Raw genomic sequence first — 22,080 nt, forward strand, 5'->3', positions numbered from 1 at the left:
CATGTATTTCTGAATTATTTGAAAGACCTTTTACAATGAATGTAAACTAATCTTCAACCTCAGGATGACAGCCCATTATGGAAAGCAATGGAAATATTTACATTATCATCATTATATTTTTCCTGCTAGGCAGATGAGATGTCTACGCTTCAGGTCACCAGTTCATTCTGCTTCTACATTCATTTTGTCTAAGGAAAAGGCCCCAACTGTGAAAATTATGTCAAACAATCCTATTCAATCTTCTGTATGTCGAAAGAGAAAACTACTGTAGTTGCAGTAATGAAAACTTACAAGTGGGTTTGCCACTGATCAAACTGTGGCCAAGACTCCAGCAGCTCTGGACCATTTACTACATTGAATATCTGGCAAAACACTTTTCATCTCTTCTTAATGTTGAAAGGGCAAAATACATTTATGTATGGATTAAGCAATTAGAAATAAGGTTTTCAACAAGAACAGCAATATCTAAATAACAATAAATTCTGTGCAAGTAGACCACAATGTGCTGACATTTGCAGAGTGGCTGTAGCAGCAAGGCCAAAAAGCCATGTTAACAAAGCATTTGCAGTAAAGCTGACTGACCAACTCCGAGCACAATCAGACAAACATGGTCATTTCATTTCCAGAAAACAAACTGCCTATGAATCAACAGGTCAAAATACCTACAGCAGTAAAGTATTTCTAGATAAGAGCTAACCATCTTCTGACAGCTATTCAGTCCTCTGCTGAGTTCAACAAAAACAGCTCCTCACTCCCACAGCCATATCCATTCTGCAGAAGCCACCAGTGACAATGCCTCCCCAGTGATGCCATTACCACAAACCAAACTGGAGGAACCAGACTACAACATTGCAGGGAGCTACAATGCTGAAACTGGGTCTAACAGAAGCAAAAGACCAACATTTTGGAGAAAAATGGAGGAAAATGATAAGTCAATAATGCCCACCCACAATTATTGTATTTTGAGAACTCTGTAATAGCTCTTAGTCATGTGAAAGCCATCATAAAAAGAAGTTGAGTCACTGATTTCCCCCCTCCCAGTTTCAACTTGTCATTCTAAACACAGTATGTGAAGCCTGTTAAAAAGGATGTATTTCAGAACTGGCAAAGCATACCCAACCACCCTCAAAAACCTTGACTCCAGCCCCATAGGTGCTGACTAACCATGGACTACAAATAGTTTTCTTAGCTCTGAGTCACTTAGGGCAGAAATATACTCAGGTGAAGTTCAGAAAAGTCTAATTTTGCTAACCATCTCCATGACCTTCTCAGATATCCTGGCTGTGAAGAAAGGAATGAGCTTTGATGGAAAGTAAGGTATAATTCAATCAAGTTACTACATACTCAATTACATTTTTTTTTAATACTAAGAATGAGGAGAATTTTAAGAAGCATCAGAAGTTATTCTGATCAGCCCTGTTGAGGTAAAGTGACTTGTGTTTACAAGGCTACTGGTGACGTCAGTAACATCAGCTAAACATTTTCCTGTTCAAGATTGCTTTGAGCAGGCAATAATAGTATCATAATTTTTCACCTATCTCCAAGAGAAGTGATCTTAAACTAGGATATATTTGAAATGGCTTTTTAAAAAACTACATTCAGGAAAACCAACATTCTGCAACATGGTTGTTAAGGCTACCAAATGATTCAGGAGCAAATTGACCTCACAAATTGTGAGCCTCCTGACTTCTTGAGCTGAATCCCAACCAAAAGAGCATGTTGTCTTCCTAATGGCACATAAAACAAGTGCAGAAATTCAAAGCAGCAGTTATCCAGCTCATAGAGAAAAACAGCTTCTGTCCATTGCAGACTTCTGCTTATGTGTGGTATTTCTACTGGAAATCTGAAGTCCTTTGTGACAAACTACATAAAATATTTTAGTAGTAAGTTGATCACAGAAGCTGGCAATAGATCTTATCTTAGAAGAAAGACACCACCAAAACTCAGCAGTAGTCATGGGAAAGAGTGCCCTTTCTTCTCTAATATTGCCTCTTCCTCCTGCAAGGGGAAACAAGACATCTGCACAGTATAATTTTAAATAACCAGTTTCAAACAGTGGAAAAAGTAGCACTGAGGAGGAAGCCTGCTGTCTCTGACAAGTCTTCATTTGTTATCTACTCTCTCAGTAACAAAATAAGTATTTCATTCAGAGTTTAAAAAAAACAATCTTCTGCATTAGACAGAAAAAATGCTAGATTCTGCAAATAAAATCTGTGTATCTGCATTAAAAAAAAACAGTAAGATACATATATATTATTTACAGTTAGAGACAGAAAGGATATAAAATGACTTCAGCATGATAAATAGTGTAAATGTCATCCAGCTATCTGCAGCACCAGCCTCTGCCCTAATGCACGTCTTTCTCAGGCCAGAAGTGCACCCTAGAGACCAGCAAACACTTACTGTAATTATTTACTGTCTTTTAAAAAGACCTGCTGTGATCTATACACACTAAACTGCAATTATTGGATGTGGATAAAGCCACAAAATGCACTGCTAGAAGCCCATGGTATTTTGTCATGGCAACACCGTAATTCACACTTGTGAAACAACTGGATTGTCAGGATCCTGTTTTAATGGGAAATGATAATGGAACTCCAAGTCAGCTATCTGTGAGATCTTTCTCTCTAGAAGAAGAACAAACAGAAAAATAAAGAGGACACTATGAGAATTTATGAACTGGTTGTTTGTGAAACACAGCTTCTGATGACATCCATGAGATAAAAGACTGAATTTGGTCAGGAGTCAGGATTTGATACTGTGAGCTTGCTAAGATCAGGCTGGATAGGAGGGTTTACAACTGACGGTTCTAGTAAGGCTTTCAGCAGCAAATTCTTGGCAAACCATATATATGTGAAACAACCTCCCAGCTACAATAAACATCTCAGCTATAAAGGGATGAAAGGAAAGCAGACATTGGTAAAATCTAATACACACTATGCCTGTCAAATGCAAACCAGGAAACAGACTTCCAGGGCCAAATCCTGATTGCAGGCAGAGTGTGCAATAGAATGACACAACACTGCACACTCAGACTAGAAGGACACCTTTGTATTTATGTGTAACAATGTCAGCGCCATAAGAGAAGCAGTAATTGCTTCAGATACTATCCTAAAAATTAAAGTACGTAATTTCAGTGTCTAATGGATACTTCGACTAGTATGACACTTTCAGCATCAGATTTCAGTCTCTTTAAGTTCCCAGAGCCTGGCTTGTTTTGTCAAGTGACAACTAAGACAGTTGATTAGAAGTGAACAGACCCAACAAATGTTTCATTGCTATAAATTCACTGGTGGTATTAATTCTCAATGTAAGATCTGAGTGTAAGGCACTTCTAAGAGCTTTGCTTTGGGTTTTTTTTTTTCACCCATGGATAGGACATCTACTTTGCATGGACTACTTAGCAGCTAGCTTTAGGTACAGAAATTTCCATACCAAAACAAACGTATTTTCACATGTTGGGGTGCTTGGATCAGGGTGAGGGTCTTGTTTTGTTTGCAAAGCTAAGTACCCTATGGACCACTGGCATATTCACCTTTAGTAAAATGTGGGGGTACAATGATCACCTTTTATACCAGCTATGCACACAAAGGAAACTCATCATAGTCAGAGCTGTGTTCACAAACTTTGCTGATAAATTTCATATGGTTTGGACATCAGAAAATAATTAATTTGTAATCCAAGCCTGGGTTTATGGCTGTTAACTTCCCTGCTTTGGTTTTCTATACTTGTTCTGTGCATTCCATCACTTCATTAAGACTGAAAATACCTTTTTATCTATAGCTAGATTGTAGTCAGTAATATATGAAACTATATTTTTTTAAATCTTCCTTGTTTCCATTCCTTGATTTATTCAAAGTGCCTTTTTCTTGATTCAGTTTTCTCATTAAAAATGCTTGCAGTCTGAATTACTAAATACTTAATTATTAATCCCAGATAAAATATTTAAGAAGCTTTAAAGCCTAGGAAATCAAGGCAGCAGAGCAATGGCAAACATTTCCACTACGGGATCCAATGAAGAGTTCACTTGCCATCCAACTTAAACTTAAAACTCTTATCTGAACTAAAGCAAACAAAATCCACGAGTCTCAAAGCCTCTGTTTCTAGAAGAAAGGGCTCAAAACCTTATGAGAAACTCATTTTGTGGGACATTTGACATTCCACCTAACTTTTATCCCTCTCTGTGTATATATATATTCTTGCTTTTAATATCAACCAGATGTGACAACGAAGCCTAAGCAGCACTGTAAAAGACGCGAGGACATCCTGTACTTGAGCATTAGGGGAGAGGTTTGGAGAAAAAACAGCAAAGGTACCAGGAGTTTTAGTGATTGAGAAAGCAGTTATAAGCTGGGAAGCATTCTAAATGATATTTCATTAGTTATGAGAAAGATTGCATTTCAGTTAAAATTCATAGTGCCCTGACATAAGTATGCCACAGTGACAAACAAGGAAACCACCATGCGCAGCCACACTGCTGTCCCAAACTACGCCAAGAGCATGCACACGAAACAGGACAACCTGCAAACATCACCAAAGAAGCTTCATTTCTAGCTTTTCAAGCACATCATTGACAGGCAAGCTTAATGTTCTGCCATTTCGTTTCTAGGAGTTAACAAGACCAAAGAGATTCTTCCTGATTACATCAAAAAGTTTGTTCCTCCAGTCAACTCAGAGGCAGATCTCAGCCCAGCTGAAGAAATACTGAGAAAAGGCTTCACGTTTGTTTCACAACCTTTAACTAGTCTTCCCTACACCCCTCCAGTACACAAATACCCTGCATGGTTAAGCAGGTCAGTTGCTTTATCTCCATTAAATCCCATTAATGGGAATACATGTGCCAAATTTTCACACTATTATCAGGGTATCAATCCTAAACCATCACATTTGCATGCACTTTAGTATTTTTTAGAAACTGAGTTTGGATCTTTATTATCAAAGCTGAAACTGTCAGGGTTCATTGCATGTCTGTCAGAGAGAGCAGCTCTAAGTCACTCGATCCATACTGACTGTGTGGACAAGCCTATAAGCTTTTCCTTTACAACAAATAAACCACTCTTTCACATTTGGGGCATACTGCATATTAATACTTCATGATTTCAGCTGTAGTAAGCGTCTATTATGAAAAAGTAACTGACTAATGGCCTAGTAACCCACAGTCAACAGCTGGAAAATAAGGCAGCAGAAATAACACATCCATACGATGGACAATTCAAATGAAGATCAGCATTAGCTATACTTTTTAGTATTCATTTGAATTCCCTCCTCACAAATTCCACAGAATATACATCACCCATGTATCAAGTCCCTCTCATCAATTTTTGCTTCACTTCTTTTATTCCCTTTCATTACTTTCTCAGCTCTGCTTTCTTCTTGAAAGGCTGGGTCAGAGCAGCTGGAGGAGAGCAATGCAAGCACTGTGCCTCTGCACTGAAGTATTTTACCTAGAAAGCCAATTGTGAGTGTATAGACTGACACTGCTGGATTTAAGATGAGTCAGAACAGAAGTGAGAAGGAACAAATCAGAAACCTACTGGGAGTAGAACTGAGACAGTAACATACAAAAAAGAGGAAGTAACCATCTCAGACACATTCTTTTTCTTTCCTTGAAGCACCAAGAAAAAGTGCTTGTATTTTCTCATCCTGAAAAAAATCACGGGGAAAAAAAAAAAGCAACCAAACTCCATTTAGAAATAAAATAGTTCACTTAGCTAAGATTTATTTACTTGAAATACACATTATATTTATATGACACCCCTATCTTGTAAAGAAAAATTAAGTTTCTACTGACAAACAGTGCTCAAGTGATCAATCTAAAGCACTACTAAACAGTAAGCAAGATTTTGAATGAATGTCAGAGAATAAAGACTAATGTTTCACCAGCATCCATTGGGAGACATTCCAGAACACAGCATTTCTATTAATCATTCTGCTCTACATAATTTTATTACAATCTTTATATTCTAAAAGCCAAATTATTACCTTGCTGTTAAGGAATATAACATATCATGACTACACAATCTCCTAAAAAAAATAGACACTCCGGTACTGAAAAGCCTCAATTACCTTCACTTAGTTTCTTCGTGCAGAGTTCCTGATGACACAGGAACAGATGTTATCGACACACACAACTTTCTCTCAAAACCACTAATTATCAGAATGTCCCTTGCAGCCTGATGATATCCATATACAATGCACCACTGACAGAAGAAGTTTCAACACGCTAAACTGGATTCTGTGTTTTCAGAAACACATCAGCTCTGGAATATTTTTTATATTGAAAGCATCACTATTTCCTATGCCAACAAATCCACATGAAGCAACACTTCTGTGAAATAAATACAACTGGCATCTTCTGGAGACGAGATAAGGCTATCTGCAGGTGAGTACCAGCTCATACTTCATACTCCAGAGGAGGAGACAATTTACTATAAAGGCAAAGCACATTAGGAAATAAAACCAAGTCACTCACTCCTAGAAAACACATTCAAAGGCTACAGCAAGATTTGCAAAACCAAGTTCAACAAACATTTTTCAAGCAGATTTAAAGACATCATGCAGAACACTTGAGAAACAACAACAAAAAAAAGTTGCGGTTTCACTTCCCTCTGATATTTATTCTTCATTGAATTAGAACCACGAGCATACAAACACATCATCTTAAAAACCTTTAGTATCTAGCAGTTCTAACAGCACCAAAATTAAGCCTCTCACCACAGTCAAAACACAAACTTGCAAAGTTGTATAATAAGAAACATACAACAGAAACATCAATCTGATTATACTTACAATCTAGTTAACTTCTGCGTGTTCTGAAAAAGCAGCTCTGGGAGAACTTGCAATTTGTTCTTGTTCAGACGCCTAAACAGTACAATTAGAAGAAAATTAATTAATTATCTTCCTGTTTAAGTAGCTTTTTCTATTAAACAAATGAAATTTGTGTTGTATTAAATGTTATGCTATGAATTCAACATAGAATGCACTCTGTAGATTATTCATACACCAGCAAAACAGAGCATGCCATCTGTAGACCACCTGTCTACATCCTTGAGGTAGGGAGTCAAGCGACAGTCACCAGAAACTTTCAATGTTTTAATATGGATAAATACACAACTCCATTTTTTACATTTCCCTCTGGATGCCTACTAATAGTGAATCATATGGCTCCACAGTCAACTTTACTACTCTAAGGAATACTTACAGGGAGGTATATGGATTTTCCCCCTCCTTCTAAAAATGTAAGCACAGTAAATTAAGTAACTTGATCAACTGAGATTGCTTCCAGATCAGCTATTAATTCTACAGTGTACACACTAAACAGATTTTATTTTCCTTGAAGAATTTTCTGAAAAGCTCACTTTGAAAATCAGGGTTGTAGAACATACAGGTGAACTGAATAGAATCTGAAAGATTTGGGTTCTTCCAGAATCATTTTAGAGAACAGCTTAATGTTCACATGAGTCCATTTTACTCACTCACAGTGACAAGTTTTACAGTCATGACACAACCTGTCAGTTGTTAAGAAATGAAGTGTTATGGCTCCAGCCTAGAACGTAGAAAAAGCATAAGCTTCTTCACCGTCATAAAATGCATGCCAGCCATGCAAAACCTAAAAGCAGTTCCATTCCTCCCCCTGTTTTTTGACTGATAACAAAAACCATCAGCTGCTTTGCCAGTCCTCATGAATAAGGCTGACCTAAATTAATTACATCCAGCTCCACCATCAGGAAGCTGATTTCTCTTAAGTTCATATATAAGCCTGGATTTATGCCCCCTTTGTTCCAAATATACTTTTACGTTGACAACATCTAATTTTGCTGTAATTTTGATCTTAGAAGACATTTGGAACTTTCAAAAACCTACTGAGACCTCACATTCAATATCTACTTTCCAGTTTTCTTGCAATGATGGGTTATGTTTTAATTGAAAGGCCTTCCTCAAAGATCAAACTGCTGTGGGGTTTTCATACAGCAGAGTTTTCATATGGATACCATATGAACATGTCTTGCAGAATAAAGGGGTGATGGAGGAGAGAGGAATATCTCACACCTAGAACAGATCAGAGGCTGTTTTTGCCAGCTTCCTTACAGAGCCTAACCATTACTGTGTCAAGTGCTAACTTTAGCAGATACAAAGGTTGGTTATCTCACAGTATTTTTACCAGCTCCCCAATTACATTGCTGAGATAAACAACTAGTCTGGTAAATGAAACACTAAAGGAACACATGAAAGATACTAAGCACTAGTTTCCATTTGGGAAAGGACATGGGAAGATTTTAAACTGGATACTCTCCCCCATGCAAATTTCACACTTGGACACTTAAGTAGACTTAATTTTGTTTTAGGATGATAGTCATGTGCTACTAAACCCTCACCACACTCATGCTTTCAGTTAACCATGTTTATATTCTAGAAGAGTGGTCTACTCAGCAGGACAACAAATAATAAAGAAAAAAAATACTTGCAACAATACAGAGCTTAGCACTCCTCAGTTCTACCCTCATTCAACAAGACTACCACTAGTCCTTAAGAAACACTAAACACATCTAACTTATTGATCAGAATGAAGAAAGCCTACCAGTGAAATGTATGTACACCACAAAGCTACCTGATGTTTGCTACTGTGTCTAAGTGCCTTCTTCCATCTCAGAACCTTCCTGCAAATACCCACTGTCAATCCCAGGTCATGCAAGGTATTTCTAAGCAAGGTCCAATGAATACATTTTAAGAACATTAGCTCTACTTGCAAAGAATTCACAAATTCCACATTTCTTCTTATTGCTGTAAGCCGTACAAACTAAGAAAAATCAAGTAAGGTTTCTAGAACAGGATGTTCCACATCAGTGAGCAGTCAAGCAACAGTTTTGAAGATTTTGTAACACACATCTGTGTAATAATAAAAAAATGTGTTTTCAAGCTTAGGAAGTTTGCAACCTGAGAAGTTGAACATTTACAATTCGCAGGGACATAGACAACTTTAGGAGAGGAAGAAACAACTAACCAACCCCTAACATCTAAAATTTTCCCTACTTTATTATTAAATTAATTTAGAAGCATTTTGTATTACTTGTATGGGCCAACACTACCCTACCAGTGACAGAGAAAGGACCAAATTCTCAGCTGCCCTTTTCAATATTCCTATGCATTACTTCAGTATTAATTTTATTTAAAACATCATAAGCATTAAGTGTAGACAGGAATGCTTTTGAAAAGCTCACATATTGACCTACTGTTCACTAGTACTAAACATTTCACATTGGTCTGAACTTAAACTTAATATCTGTAATGTTGTATTGCTATAAATGAAGTGTTGGTATTTTCAGACTGCAACATTAGCAAGACAAATCCATCTATCAAGATCAGTAACTTAATGGCATTCTTCCTTTGCCTTAACTCAGGGTAAGCTTCATTTTCAAAACAACCCATCAACAGAGGTTAGCAGTCCTGCGCTGTAGTGCATGTGATGCTGTCCTCAAAATACTGGTAAGGGCACCATCATTCTGTCACAAGCAGCCTGCAGCTAGGAAGGTAAGGCTACTTCAGTAATTGGCAACTAAGCATATCTGAGGTAACAACTAACATATGAAGAGTCCATGACTTGTCTTGGTTCAAGCTACACAAACCAAGGTATCCTGGTTCGAGCCACAGGACTCTGCGAACACCTCTTCCATCACTTCTGAAGATTTACTTCAAGTTGGAGTTTCTGCCAAAAGTCATTTTATTCATAGTTTGATTCTCATGGGAAGTGGAAGAATGAACAGGGGTTTGTTTCTCTTGAAGATCACCTACAGTATTTAAATTACTCCTACTGCAAGCCTCACATAAACATAAGACTAGATCACCTCATATAAATGCAGACATAGTTGATGCAGGAGAGATTTAACATGCTCACATTTATTATGTGCCAAAAAACCATCAATAGCCTAGGAAAAATCCCAGTTACACTTCTTATTTCTCTTCCTGGGCATGGGAGAAGGGCCATGAAGAATATTCTCAAAACAGAAGTATCAAAGTACATGACAGGATGTTTTTAAATCCTATAAAAGATACATTGAAGTGTTTTAAAAATATTTAATGAAGAAAGCAAATGTTCTGAATGGTCATTTATAAGCACTGTTTCCTCTAGTTTGACAGAGAAGTGCCAAACACAAATGAAATGTGGTGGAATAGCTCCTAACACCCCATTTGACAAGAACATCACTTTCTCCTCATCTATCAGTAAGCTCTAGGACAAATAAGGAAACTTCAAGTGCAAGGTGAAGCAAACATTAGAAATGCCAGCACAAGGCAGGGTAAGCTCTAGTGTGACTGTTCCTACAGGGAATGCCAAAGCATAGGCTGAGTACACCTGAGCGAACCTCTTGTGCAGCCATCCCTACACAGCCAAAGATGCAAAAAGTACTGTAGAAATTCCCTGTGCTAGCCTAAGCTTCTTACCTATGAGACCCCTTCACCATCATGTTACTGCCTAAATATTAGTATGTCTGCCTTCACAACCTTGACAAAGGTGCAGCCATGTATTATTCAATCCAATAAAAGCCATCTGCAAAAGGTTCATCACCAAACCTTGTAAAATAGTTTTGTGGGCATAGTTCTTATGACTGCATTTGTTTAACAAATACAAATGCTCCCGGATTTAAATTGGTGAGTTAAACTGAATGCAAGGTAAAGATAGGATCATAGAATCATCAAATTATTTTGGCTGGAAAAGACCATGTCCTGAAGTGCCATGCCCACATGTCTCATGAACATCTCCAGGGACAGTGACTCCATCACCTCCTTGGGCAGCCTGTTCCAATGCCTAACCACTCCTGTAGGAAAAAAAAAAATTCTAATATCCAATCTAAACTTCCCCTGGATCAACTTGAAGCCATTTTCTCTCATTGAATCACTTGATACTAGGGACAAGAGACTGACCCATACCTCACTAAAACCTCCCTTTGGTTAGCTGCAGAAAGCAGTCAAGTCTTCCCCCAGCCTCCTCTTCTCCAGAGTGAACAATACCAGGTCCACTGAATCAGATATCTGGAAACTGAATTTAAAGGCAAAGCGATTTTTTGCAACTCTAAGTAGCAACATCACGAAAGGATGATGTCAATTCTCTAAATCAGAACAGCACTGCAGGTTACATTAAATATAACTCACATTTTCTAAGAAGCAAAACCACTGAAATTTTGATTTTCACTCCAAACCTTTTGCAGTTTTCAAACTGCGAATTCCACATGAGACTCATAGCACACTTCAACTTAAAACTCACATCTCCTCTTTTATGTTAGAAGAGCATCAAACATGCAATCAGCATATGTGTGCACACATAGTGTTAACCACCAACATATCAACACATCCAGAGGAACAAAATAAGGAGTCTGGAGTGCAGAGCCAGACAAGATCTGGTCCAGGTTATCTGACCTGGGATTGTTGGATGAGAGTGCAGCTGTTCAGTCTCCAAAGTATTTTGAACTGGATGTTTTACAGCTAGTAAGACCTGCAAAGTATTCCAGGAATTTGGAGCACTGGGCAGAATGATACACAATCATCTAATGCCACAGAACAGATGAGCTCCAGTGCTGGATAGGGAGAAACTCTGGATGTGCACAGCATGGAGTCCAGACTAATAAAACCTCCTGGAAGCTGAAGAACTGTGCAGAGAGGCTCTCCAGGAGTCATATCAGCTCTGGAAAAACCCACATTGAGTCAAACTCATTAAGTCTGATTAGACACATGCTCACTCTACAGTCAACAGTTTCCATACACCACAACTCCCTGCACCTCCCAGATTGCTTCAACCACTACTATGCACAAGAAACTTCATACATTCAGTTTTGTTAGTCTGCTCCTCAAGTGTCCATAAATGACCCATAAAAGCCAATCAACCACCAAGTCGACCACATGTAATAGTTCTCAGTGTGAGCCATGGTCATCCCAGAGTCCACATGTCATCTCCAAGGCATCCACGTGAGGCCACCACACTAGCACAATGCCACCAAGTGAAAAGATCACCATTGGAGGCAAAAAAGGGACATCTAAGAGGGCTCAAACTGCTCAGCACACTCATGACCTGAAAACGTGGAGGTGAATGCGATGACACAAATTGTTGGTGACATGGAGACCAATTACCAACTTCAGAAAAAACTAATGGTACTTAGTTCACAAATGGTAAAGTAATAATTCACTGCAGGTAAAACTGAACAGACATGCAAGGAAACAGATTTTTTAAGTTCATGCACACAAAAGCAGTCTCAGGAAGAAGTCCCATGAAAACACCAACTTGCTCCTCTGTAATAATCCACAAAGCAAGTATTCCAAATGATTAGGGGAGTAACATTATTATTTCTTTGTGTAAGCCCATGATATATCCACATGGTGAAGACTGAAAACTTTTGGAATTTCCACCTTGAAATGAATCCTATGAAGTTCAGAGAAAGAAGGCAAGGATGATCAGTAACTTAGTAGCCAGAGATTCCTTATACAGAAAACAGCTGACAGAACTTACTAAAGGTCTGTACAACTATCAAGCAACGGACGCTACTAAGAAACAGTTGTTTGCATCTTTTGCAACACAAGAACACAAGCTTAGAAATATCAAATGTTATTAGTAGCTTCAAAAAGCAAACGGGGTTATTTTTCCCACACAAGACACAGTTACATTGTGCAGCAATTGATTGCTTATCATTAGCTGCTAGTTTGTGGGCACAGAAAACAAGCTATTTAAAAAGAAGTATTAAATAATACCAATTATGAAGACACAGTTAATGATTTAAGTGATCTCTGCCACAACATAATTTAAGTATTTTCTTTTCTCTTCATTGGCTCTTCCTTACAGAGTTACACGTGGAAACACGATACGGCCTTACTCCTACTTGAGGTCTGACCTAGAATGGTCATTATCTTCCATCTTTTAGCATCTTTCTTTTTCTTCCTCCTTTTTCCTCAACACTACAAATTCTACTGCATGTTAAACAACACAAATGTAGGTTTTCAGCTTCTAGTCAAAGTGTTTCTGAAAAACCTCTTTAGATGGTCAAATTTGCTGGCTGCACAGTCACAGTGTTCACTATGTAAGGCTTAATAAGAATATTTGAACACTGAGGAAGCAAAAGATTGCCAGTGATAGTTGCAATTAAGACACAGATATATGTGTACATGTGTTTATAGCCGTATGTATACATATCTATCTATATATACATGTCTATGATGCCAGCTGAAGTCCTTGTGCCCCAACTCTGGTAGCCTCACATGCCTCCAAGCAAACTCTTGCTCCTCCTAGTTATGCTGACTTCTGTTCTCATAGGTACATAAATACCTCACAGCTTTATTGTGTTATGAAATACTTTTTCCTGCTTATGATTTAGATGGCCTAAAATATAGGTTTTATAATTTGTGCCCTCTACAAAGTCACAAGAAAGATACATGCAACACTGGCCTCCAGTTTATGACCTTCTTTAGAGCAGCTACATACAGCATCAAATACACAGTCTCAACAAAGGACAAACACTCCCTCTCACCTCCCCAAACCATTTTACTAATATGTGTAACGAGTGCCAGTTTTTCCTCTCTCTTCCCTCAGCCTGCTGCCCATTTGGGGGTTCCTACGTCCTGAAGGCAAAGGGAAAGAGGGAAACAACCTCTACGTCAATCACCAAGTACCAAGGGCCCTTAAAAAAACAATGAAGAAGTTATTAACTGTGAAATTCCTACCTTCCTGGCTCCAACCAGGCTAATAATATTTCTTCCTCTGTCTGAAGCAGGGACAGGAGAGAAAGTTAACTATTAAGATTCCCTTGGCTATTAAAAAAGCAGAGTAAGAAGCAACACTGGAGCTCAGAGAGAGACAATGCTTAGAGGGAGAGTGAAGATGTTTATCAGGACCACTCTAAGAAATAAATGGAGGAAAAGACACATAATTTATAAGGGTTATTTTTACCCTTTTTGTATTTTTGGTTTATCGCTTTCTTTGGTTTCTGGATATTTTCTGGATGAGTAAAGAACCTCAGCTTTGACAGGAAAACTTTCAAATTGTTTTCAAGCCAGAGATCATGTTTTCCTGGATGGGAAATGTCCTTTGGTATACTGACTTCAGCTTCACCTCTGATGTTTAAAAAATTGGAATGGTCACATTCAGTTTGGGTACTGCTGTCTCATGGAGTTCCACTCTGAAGAAGAGCAAATGGGAGCTAAATCTAATCAAAATCAATGACAAGTCAGTATAGATGGAAAAGAGTAATAAGAATATGGAAGCACAGCCACATATTATCACAGTATCAACAAAGTTGGAAGAGACCTCATAGACCATCAAGTCCAACCCTTTACCACAATTCTCAAGGCTAGACCATGGCACCAAGTTGCACTAAGTCGAGCCAGCAACTTCCCAGGTCTTCATCCTTTCAAATGTACGAGACAACCCTCTGCACTATGCTAAAATGTCTATCTTCCTCATTTGTCACATCAGCCACACATATTAAAGCCTTTAATTTGCTCAACTGCAACCATTTATTTTTTTTTTTAAGTAACTTGATCCAGATTCTTTACTGCTGCAAACTATGAAGGGGACTACAATGTCACCAATCATGCAATGTAATCCTCTTACATGGATTCCCTTTATATGGAAAACATCCCTGCCTTCTCAAGATGTTCACCATAGGAAGGCTTCAGAAAGGTCACAAAAATTTCAGGGTCCCAAAGACAAACCCACAGCTAAATGAACCTCGAAATTTCAGACCTTTCTGCATGTCTTATACAATTAATTTAGATATTTGAAAAAAAATTTCACACCCTCAGAATAATTCTTGATCACAGCAGCAAATACAAGCACATCCAGTACTTTCCGATCCATACTTTGTTCTGGAAGCTCGACACCAGTTTCACTCTGAGCAATAGCAAAGCAAGGGAAACCCAGACCCCTTTTACTGTGAAGTTACAGTGACAGGACAGGATGCTCACTAACTACATAAATTTCCTCCATATTCCCTCCAAAGCCCCTGAGGCACCCACCTCCTTTCCACGGAGCACACAGTCAATACAAAAGCCCAACATGAAGGTGACACAAGTTTTATTTATTCCAACTTGGTAAATCATGCCTTTTTCCAAGGCAATTTAGTTTCTGATTATGACACTGGCTTGGTTTGAAAATTCTGAATACCCTAACATCAGTGAACCACATTTCATGTAAGCAACAACAAAAAGCTGTTCTACACACCCTCAATGCTTTCCAGCTAGAATTTCTTGCAGGATTATATCTACTGATACTGTTCTTGTATATTATCAAACACATTCCACACAGAAATTTTACTTGATACACAGGCTACGATGTAAGCTATCAGCTTTATTCTTGTCTCTCCAAATATGGCACTTAACCAGTTTTAGACCCAAGAACATGTCTAACACCCATTGGCCTCCAAATTCTGTATCTGCTTTTCTACTGAGCATCAACAGCTTTGCCACCAAATGAAAGTACTGCATGTTTGTCACAAAGTAAGCACAACTTTCTTCCTTTCTACACAAGCTCAGCGGCTTCCAAGTTTGATTGCAACCTAGGATATAACTTTTCTCCAACAGAAACCCAAAATTACACTGCTCCCACATTTTTAAAAAGAGGCAGTTTTAAGGGAGCTGTCCTGGTACTCCAGCCTTTAATGCACAGAAATTGTCCAAGTAACTTGCAGTTCACTCCTCAGTTCTGTAATTTATTTTATTTCACACTGAAAACATCTGGGTCTCATTTTTGGCAATAAACAAGCTAGCTTTTTCTCCTTTGTTATTAAGAGCTCTGCGGCACTGTCCTTAGAGAACAGCCTCAGGGAGCATGATGCAGTTGAAGTAGTTTCTAAGAGTTACTTTACTGGAGAAGCAGTTACATCACAAGCTTGGGTGTAACCAAGAGGCAGTAAGAATGAATTAATGCATAACAAGAGCCTCAGACAGAAAGACAGGGGTTGCTGAACTCTTAAGGAGTTCCTGCCTTTTCTCTTTTAAACAGCAGACTTGGGAAGCAGTAAAACAGGACCACAGTCAATTTCATTCAATGGTTTCACCAGAAACTCTTATTAGCATCAAGAAACATGTTGTGGTCATTAATGTAACTTCTTTCTTTGCTTTGTACCACTTCCTTTTTGGAAGGGAAAATAGGCAAGATACAACACCCATTAAAAGAGCCAACACTGTCCATTACTTTCTGTCAGCACCTCTTTATATTACTGCAGTAGGAAATAAAGCCAGATGATCTATAATGGAATTTCAATAAGGCTGCAGTGAGGAAACCCAGCACAACCATATTGCAAGATTATGGTGTGGAACAAACGAACCTTGTTATTTATGTGACATGTTTGTAGAGAAGCTTTCCCAGAAGCTGAGAGATACCACTGCATGTCGCTAAGGGACTGTTTTTTGAAGGAAAACTGTTTACAAGTTACGACTTTGAGATCCCTTATAACCAAGCACAGCAGACTGGGTGGTCCTGCTTCACATTTTCAAAGCTGTCAGAAGTAATAACCTTTATTATTAGACTGAAAACTATCTACCTTCTATCCAAAGCAGACTACATTTCTCTGTACAAACCAGCAGCATACAAACTGGTAGCTCTATAACATTTTCTAGTTTCCAATAAGGAAAAAACCCAAACTTTTAAAAAATTATTTTCAAGATCTCTTCATATGGCAAAATCTGACATTAAGGTGGAGGAAAGAGCCAATATGTAAGCACACTCAGATGTCCTCTGGCAAGGAACAAACTAGTAACACAGGCAAAGAACTTATGAGGAACAGGTTCATATGTCAACATTTTCCCCAGTGCCAGCGTGAAGGGACAGAAATGGTCTAATAATATTAATGAATGCATTAAAGACTGAGACCAACACCATACTTCATATAGAAAAAGACAGAAGTTAACAGAAGGAGAGAATAATCTTAATTATCAGAAAGTACCTACTAGTGACAACATCCTCACCATCATCAAAGTCCTCTAAAATCAGGATCAACACACAAAAGTACATATACAGTCTCTTAAATCAGCAGAGTACTTATAAGACCAACTAGTAACACTGTTGCAGCATGGTAGCTTCTATCTGCCTTTAACATACAAGAACTTACAATTTGTCTTAACATTTAAATAAATAAAAATGGTTGATCAATAAACCCTCAAATGTAGAGGTGCTCTCTGCAGAAGCTGTCTGTTCCTCAGCTTCTGCAATCCTCTTAGTCATTTCCCTTATTTCAAACCTGAAGAAATGCAGCAATATACTCAATTTTTACATCTTCAAAATCCTGATACAGAGTGAGTTAACCAAAAAAACCAAAACCACAACATAGCTGCTTCATCATTCCCCACGTAGTCTGTAGAGACTACATGAAAACAGGACTTTATCCACCAAACGAAGAACCTATTGGAGTATCCCATCATTTTTAATATTTCATCAATTTTTCTAAAGGCAGTAAAACAAATATGGTTAAGCCATTTTCTTACACATGAGAATAATGGCTCTGGGTCTTGATGAAGAAACTAAAAAGTAAATTTTAGTGTGCACATCTCCAAACCACGTTACCGCTGCTAACAAGTCTTAAAATTTGTATGGATCCCACTAACCATTTCCACAAGTCAGAAATAGCTGTGAGGAACTAGAGGAAAAGTTGCAAGTAGAACTATTATTGCAATGTTTTACCAGAAGAAATAGAGCGCTGCTTCTGTCTGATCTGTTCTACCAGCCCTGCTCACCATGCCTCTCCATATATAGTAAAGAATGCCTCTGGCAAAGTGCTTCTCCTTCCTCCCCGAGGTTATATGCCAAGCAGAACTATTAGAAAGAGAAGACTAGCAGAATCATCTCCTGCCTGAAATCAAACTGGATGTGTAACAAAGGACATATCCTCCAAAACCAATGAAAGACAATAAGGAAATAATTAAGTGGAGCAAAGCACACTGTACATTTGACTTGAATTTGAGACCCAAACTGCAGCTCTTTTAACTACTTTATCACAAGGTTGTGGGAATTAACTATTACAACTCATTCAAAGACATCTTCCCACCAGGAAGCCACAAGGCACATCCAGCCACAAAAATCCATTCTCTTTGAAGATGTTCTTACCCCAAAATTGAGCGCACCTAACTTCTGCGGTGATTACTGCTGATCCACTGCCACTTTCATGGGCAGTTATCAATGGCAGGGGGGCAGTTTTACCAGAGCGCTTCAGTATCCAGCATTGCTCACTCCTCTCTTGTATTCCACATATATTGCATCACACTCATAATTAGGCAGAAAATTTAAATGTATACATAATGTGGAAAACATCTGCATTAACCCCTGACTCGTCTCTTCTTCTTGTGATCCTCATACTGTAACACCTTGAGACAAAGAGATCTAGAGAAGACATCACCTCCAAGCAACTGAGAATATAATACTAACACAAAATTAACTGTAAGTCAATATGCATCAGTTCTATTCCACAGCTTCAGGTAAGCTGCAGCTCAATGGACATATTTAAGAATATCTCCCTGAGGATATTCAAGAACTGTCTGGATGGTTCCAGTGTGATCTGCTCTAGGTGACCTCTTTCGAGGTCCCTTCCAGCCCCTGACATTCTACGACTTTATAAAGATGGAGTTAAGCCAGAGAAAGAGCAAGGTCAAATCTGTACTGGTCTCACCAATAACTTCAATGTTATTGGCTTCAAGAATAACATATTTATGGGTTCTCCAAGAATGAAAAGTTGTGAATTTATCATTGTTTCATTCAGGAACAGAATTATTTAAGGATTGCTGTGCTTGACACACAAAATTCAGCCAATAGCACTTGCGGCATTTCTAAGATGTCCAGCAGTATAATCCTTCTCAAATGAGCTCACAAAAACAAAAGCCTTTGGATAAAATTATTAAAGCTAAACAAAGTTTATCCAAATTATCCCAGGCCAGTAGTGTAGCAGTTCTTACCCAACAGTAACACAGACCTTTAAGTATTTCCTACAGATCCTGGAAAAATGATTGCTAAATCCTGAAGTGTTTTGCTTAAACAAATACTCCCATAAATCTTCATCAAGTACAAAACACTGTTAAAGTCAAATAAACAAGCCACAGAAAAGAATAGTGCTTAAAAACTCTGATGCAATAAGCAATGCTGATCAGCTCTTGCAGCTGAGTTATGGTTACAGTGCAGGGGAAGTGTTGGTATTCCATTTGCTCTCTCACCATCGCTTTCAGAAGCTGAAGAATGCTGAGGTTACAGAACCTCTTGTCTACATAAATGAGACCAAATTTTGTTTTTCCATGAGTTCTTCTGGGTCAGTGACCTACTAGGAAAATGTTTTTGATTAAATCAGGCTGGTTTATTTTCATGTTGTTAAAATAAACATCTTTGTTTTGTAGCCCCAGTCAGATGTACTAATGCAAACCAAAACCATTCACTGAAGCATGCATCCTGCTTTCTTGCTAGCTGCCCTTTGCCGCTCTCGCAATTTTCCTGTGTTTGGATTCCTCCTGTGCAGACCTACTGACAGAGCTGCTAATGACTTCCTTCAGAAAAGAGGTGCCAATTTTTTATTTTTTTAATTATTTAACATTTGCAAAGAAGTAAAAGGTTCACTTGCATCAGCAGTAAAAAAAAAAGTTTGGCTGTCCAGCAATGGTTGACTAACACGGAACTCTATAATTATGTGCTACAGACACACACAGTAAACTCTGAAATGGAAGGGTATTAGTAGCCTCTAGGAGTCCACAGAACATAAACATAGTCATGGGGAATGATTGTTTGCCCAAATGCGGACACCCAATTAGAAGATACAACCACTACACATCTATAAATCTGCACATCTTCAAAGCGTCACTGCGAGTGTTTGCTCATAACTAGTCCATTCACTAGCTAGTCCCAAAGGGGCTGGGAAGTGACAGCTACTACATCATCCAAGCGTTTATCCCAAAAACAGCCTCATAAAAATAAACATGCAGAAATACAGCTCTTGTTCACTTGACTAATAGACAAGAGAGAGTGGGAAAGGTTAATCTGTGAACTAGCTTATCACTACTACAGGCTTAAGATTTTTTTTTTCACTAAAGAAAGATGGTGCGGTAGACACACAGAGCAGCAAGAAGTGCAGGAGACTCACAAACCATGTGTTGATCAAGGCATACACTTGCCCCAGTTTCCCCTTTCTTTTCACTTGATCTCCAAATTAAATGCACAAATTCTAGCTCATTGAGGACATTTATCAACAGGAGAAAGAAAAGATGAAAGTTCTATTGTCAAAGTATGTTTGTACCATTCACATTAACTACAATTCCAAAAAAAACTTCTTTCTCATGTGCAAGGACACAGACTTGATCAAACCTACTGCTGATGGACATTTTGCCAAGTTGACAGAAGATTTTTTCACCTGAATTAACCTGCTACTACTTTTTCAGCCCCCAAATTTCAACACAGCAATCACAGAATTTTGTGTTGAAATGAGAGTTTGTCGTATTTTTAACGGTGTAACAGAGAAGGACAAGGCAACTTCTGTATTTCTATTGATCACTTCAAAATAAGCAGAAGCATTTCAAAGCATAGAACCTGTATGTGCAACAAACAATGGGTCATCTGTGCTCACAATGACACATATTTCAGTGCCTGAAATAATGCTTGACTAATTTCAATAACAGCTGGAAGTGAGAGGCTTTAAACCACAGAACAATGCCAGTATCAAGATCCAAATTGCAGATGCCCCTCAGCTGAGATAACACCAAGATCAGAGTACATTACACAGCTATGCAATACCATCTTTCAAGTATGCAATGCCACAGAATGACAAACTGAGCCTCCAGGACAACAAAACCAAAACCACCAAACAAAACCAACCAAACAAAAAAAACAAATTTTTTTTTTTCCTAACTCTTCTGCAAGAGTCACATTTCCAGTTCTGCTTCTGAAAACTCTCTGGTCTTTTCACAACGTGGCTGAAAATACTTTACTATTTTCAAATAGAAATGCAGCCAGCTTAAGACACTGAATAGGAGACTGACTTTCTACACAGGCTAAAGGCAGGCTGGGTCTCTCCGAATTATCAAGTTCCCCTTCGACAAGCTGTTTCATGCCTATTTTTTTCCCCATCACAGGCTTACTACAGTAGTGATCTATATTCAGACTTAAACCACTGCGTCTCCAAAAAACCCTGAAGTTCTACCTGCAATCCCTTGTTGACATAAGAAGGTAAACACTAATTAATCTGGACACATGGTGCCACAGACACTGCAGAAGCCTATATACATATAGCATGCTATGTTGTACAATTCTATTTCATAACATCGAGTTCTAACTTTGACTATAATATCTATTCTTAAGTTTTTAGTAGCTTGCCCCCCAAAAGCTTTTCTATTTTGTCTGCCTGAAAAATAACATGAACTCTTCAGCTTCAGAGGTGCACTTCAGCCCTGTGGTACATACTCTGAAAAATCCCAAGTAACTCATGGAGTTCTTATGACAAATTACTAACAACTTTGTGGCTACAACTTTTGTTACACAAATATGTTTTCTTGAGAATGCATTGTCTTCTCTTGCACTTGGGACTAGACAGCTTTCCCGAGATGCAACAAGTTGCACTAGCATCTAAATTGGCCAAAAGTTAGATGTTAGAAAGCTTTAAAGGGGCAGCACAAGAGCAATCAACATCACACACGGCTGCACTGTGCTGCACCAGTTAAAAGAAAAGATTCTCAAGGAAATACTACAGCTGAAAGTGACACTAGATACAAAATCATCAAAATCCAAAAGGAAATTGATATATTTTGGACTTCAAAAAAGTATTAAGAAAATCTTAAAGCTGTAAGTATGTTTCATTTTGAGATGTGTATTTACCACTCACACCACGTAAGAAAAGTTATGTATTACTGAACAGAATCATTCTACCATACTAAATGAAAAATTCAACATAAATGATACAACTCATTATTCACACTATGACCTGGGTATCTGCATGGAACAGACCATACTTCAGTCCTTCACTGTTGTGACAAGCTTGACTCTATATGGAAATATATGTACTGGAAATCTTACAACATTCCTTTACAGTAAGAACAACTAACAGTGGCAAATTCTCCTCCCTCAACAGCAACTTTATATTGACT

The 22,080-nt window shown here is 38.2% G+C and overlaps 1 protein-coding gene across 3 annotated transcripts in view; it reads right to left on the bottom strand.

Annotated features, from left to right (window-relative positions):
* Positions 1 to 22,080, bottom strand: part of SLIT3 (slit guidance ligand 3) — a 525,031-nt gene that overhangs the window by 434,694 nt on the left and 68,257 nt on the right. For all 3 annotated transcript variants that reach the window (XM_064161620.1, XM_064161622.1, XM_064161621.1), the window contains exon 5: positions 6,790 to 6,861. In XM_064161620.1, coding sequence (XP_064017690.1) covers positions 6,790 to 6,861 — 72 coding nt within the window. The remainder of the gene's footprint in view (positions 1 to 6,789; positions 6,862 to 22,080) is intronic.

Source organism: Pogoniulus pusillus, chromosome 22 (assembly GCF_015220805.1).
Source record: "Pogoniulus pusillus isolate bPogPus1 chromosome 22, bPogPus1.pri, whole genome shotgun sequence".
Classification (NCBI taxonomy): domain Eukaryota; kingdom Metazoa; phylum Chordata; class Aves; order Piciformes; family Lybiidae; genus Pogoniulus; species Pogoniulus pusillus.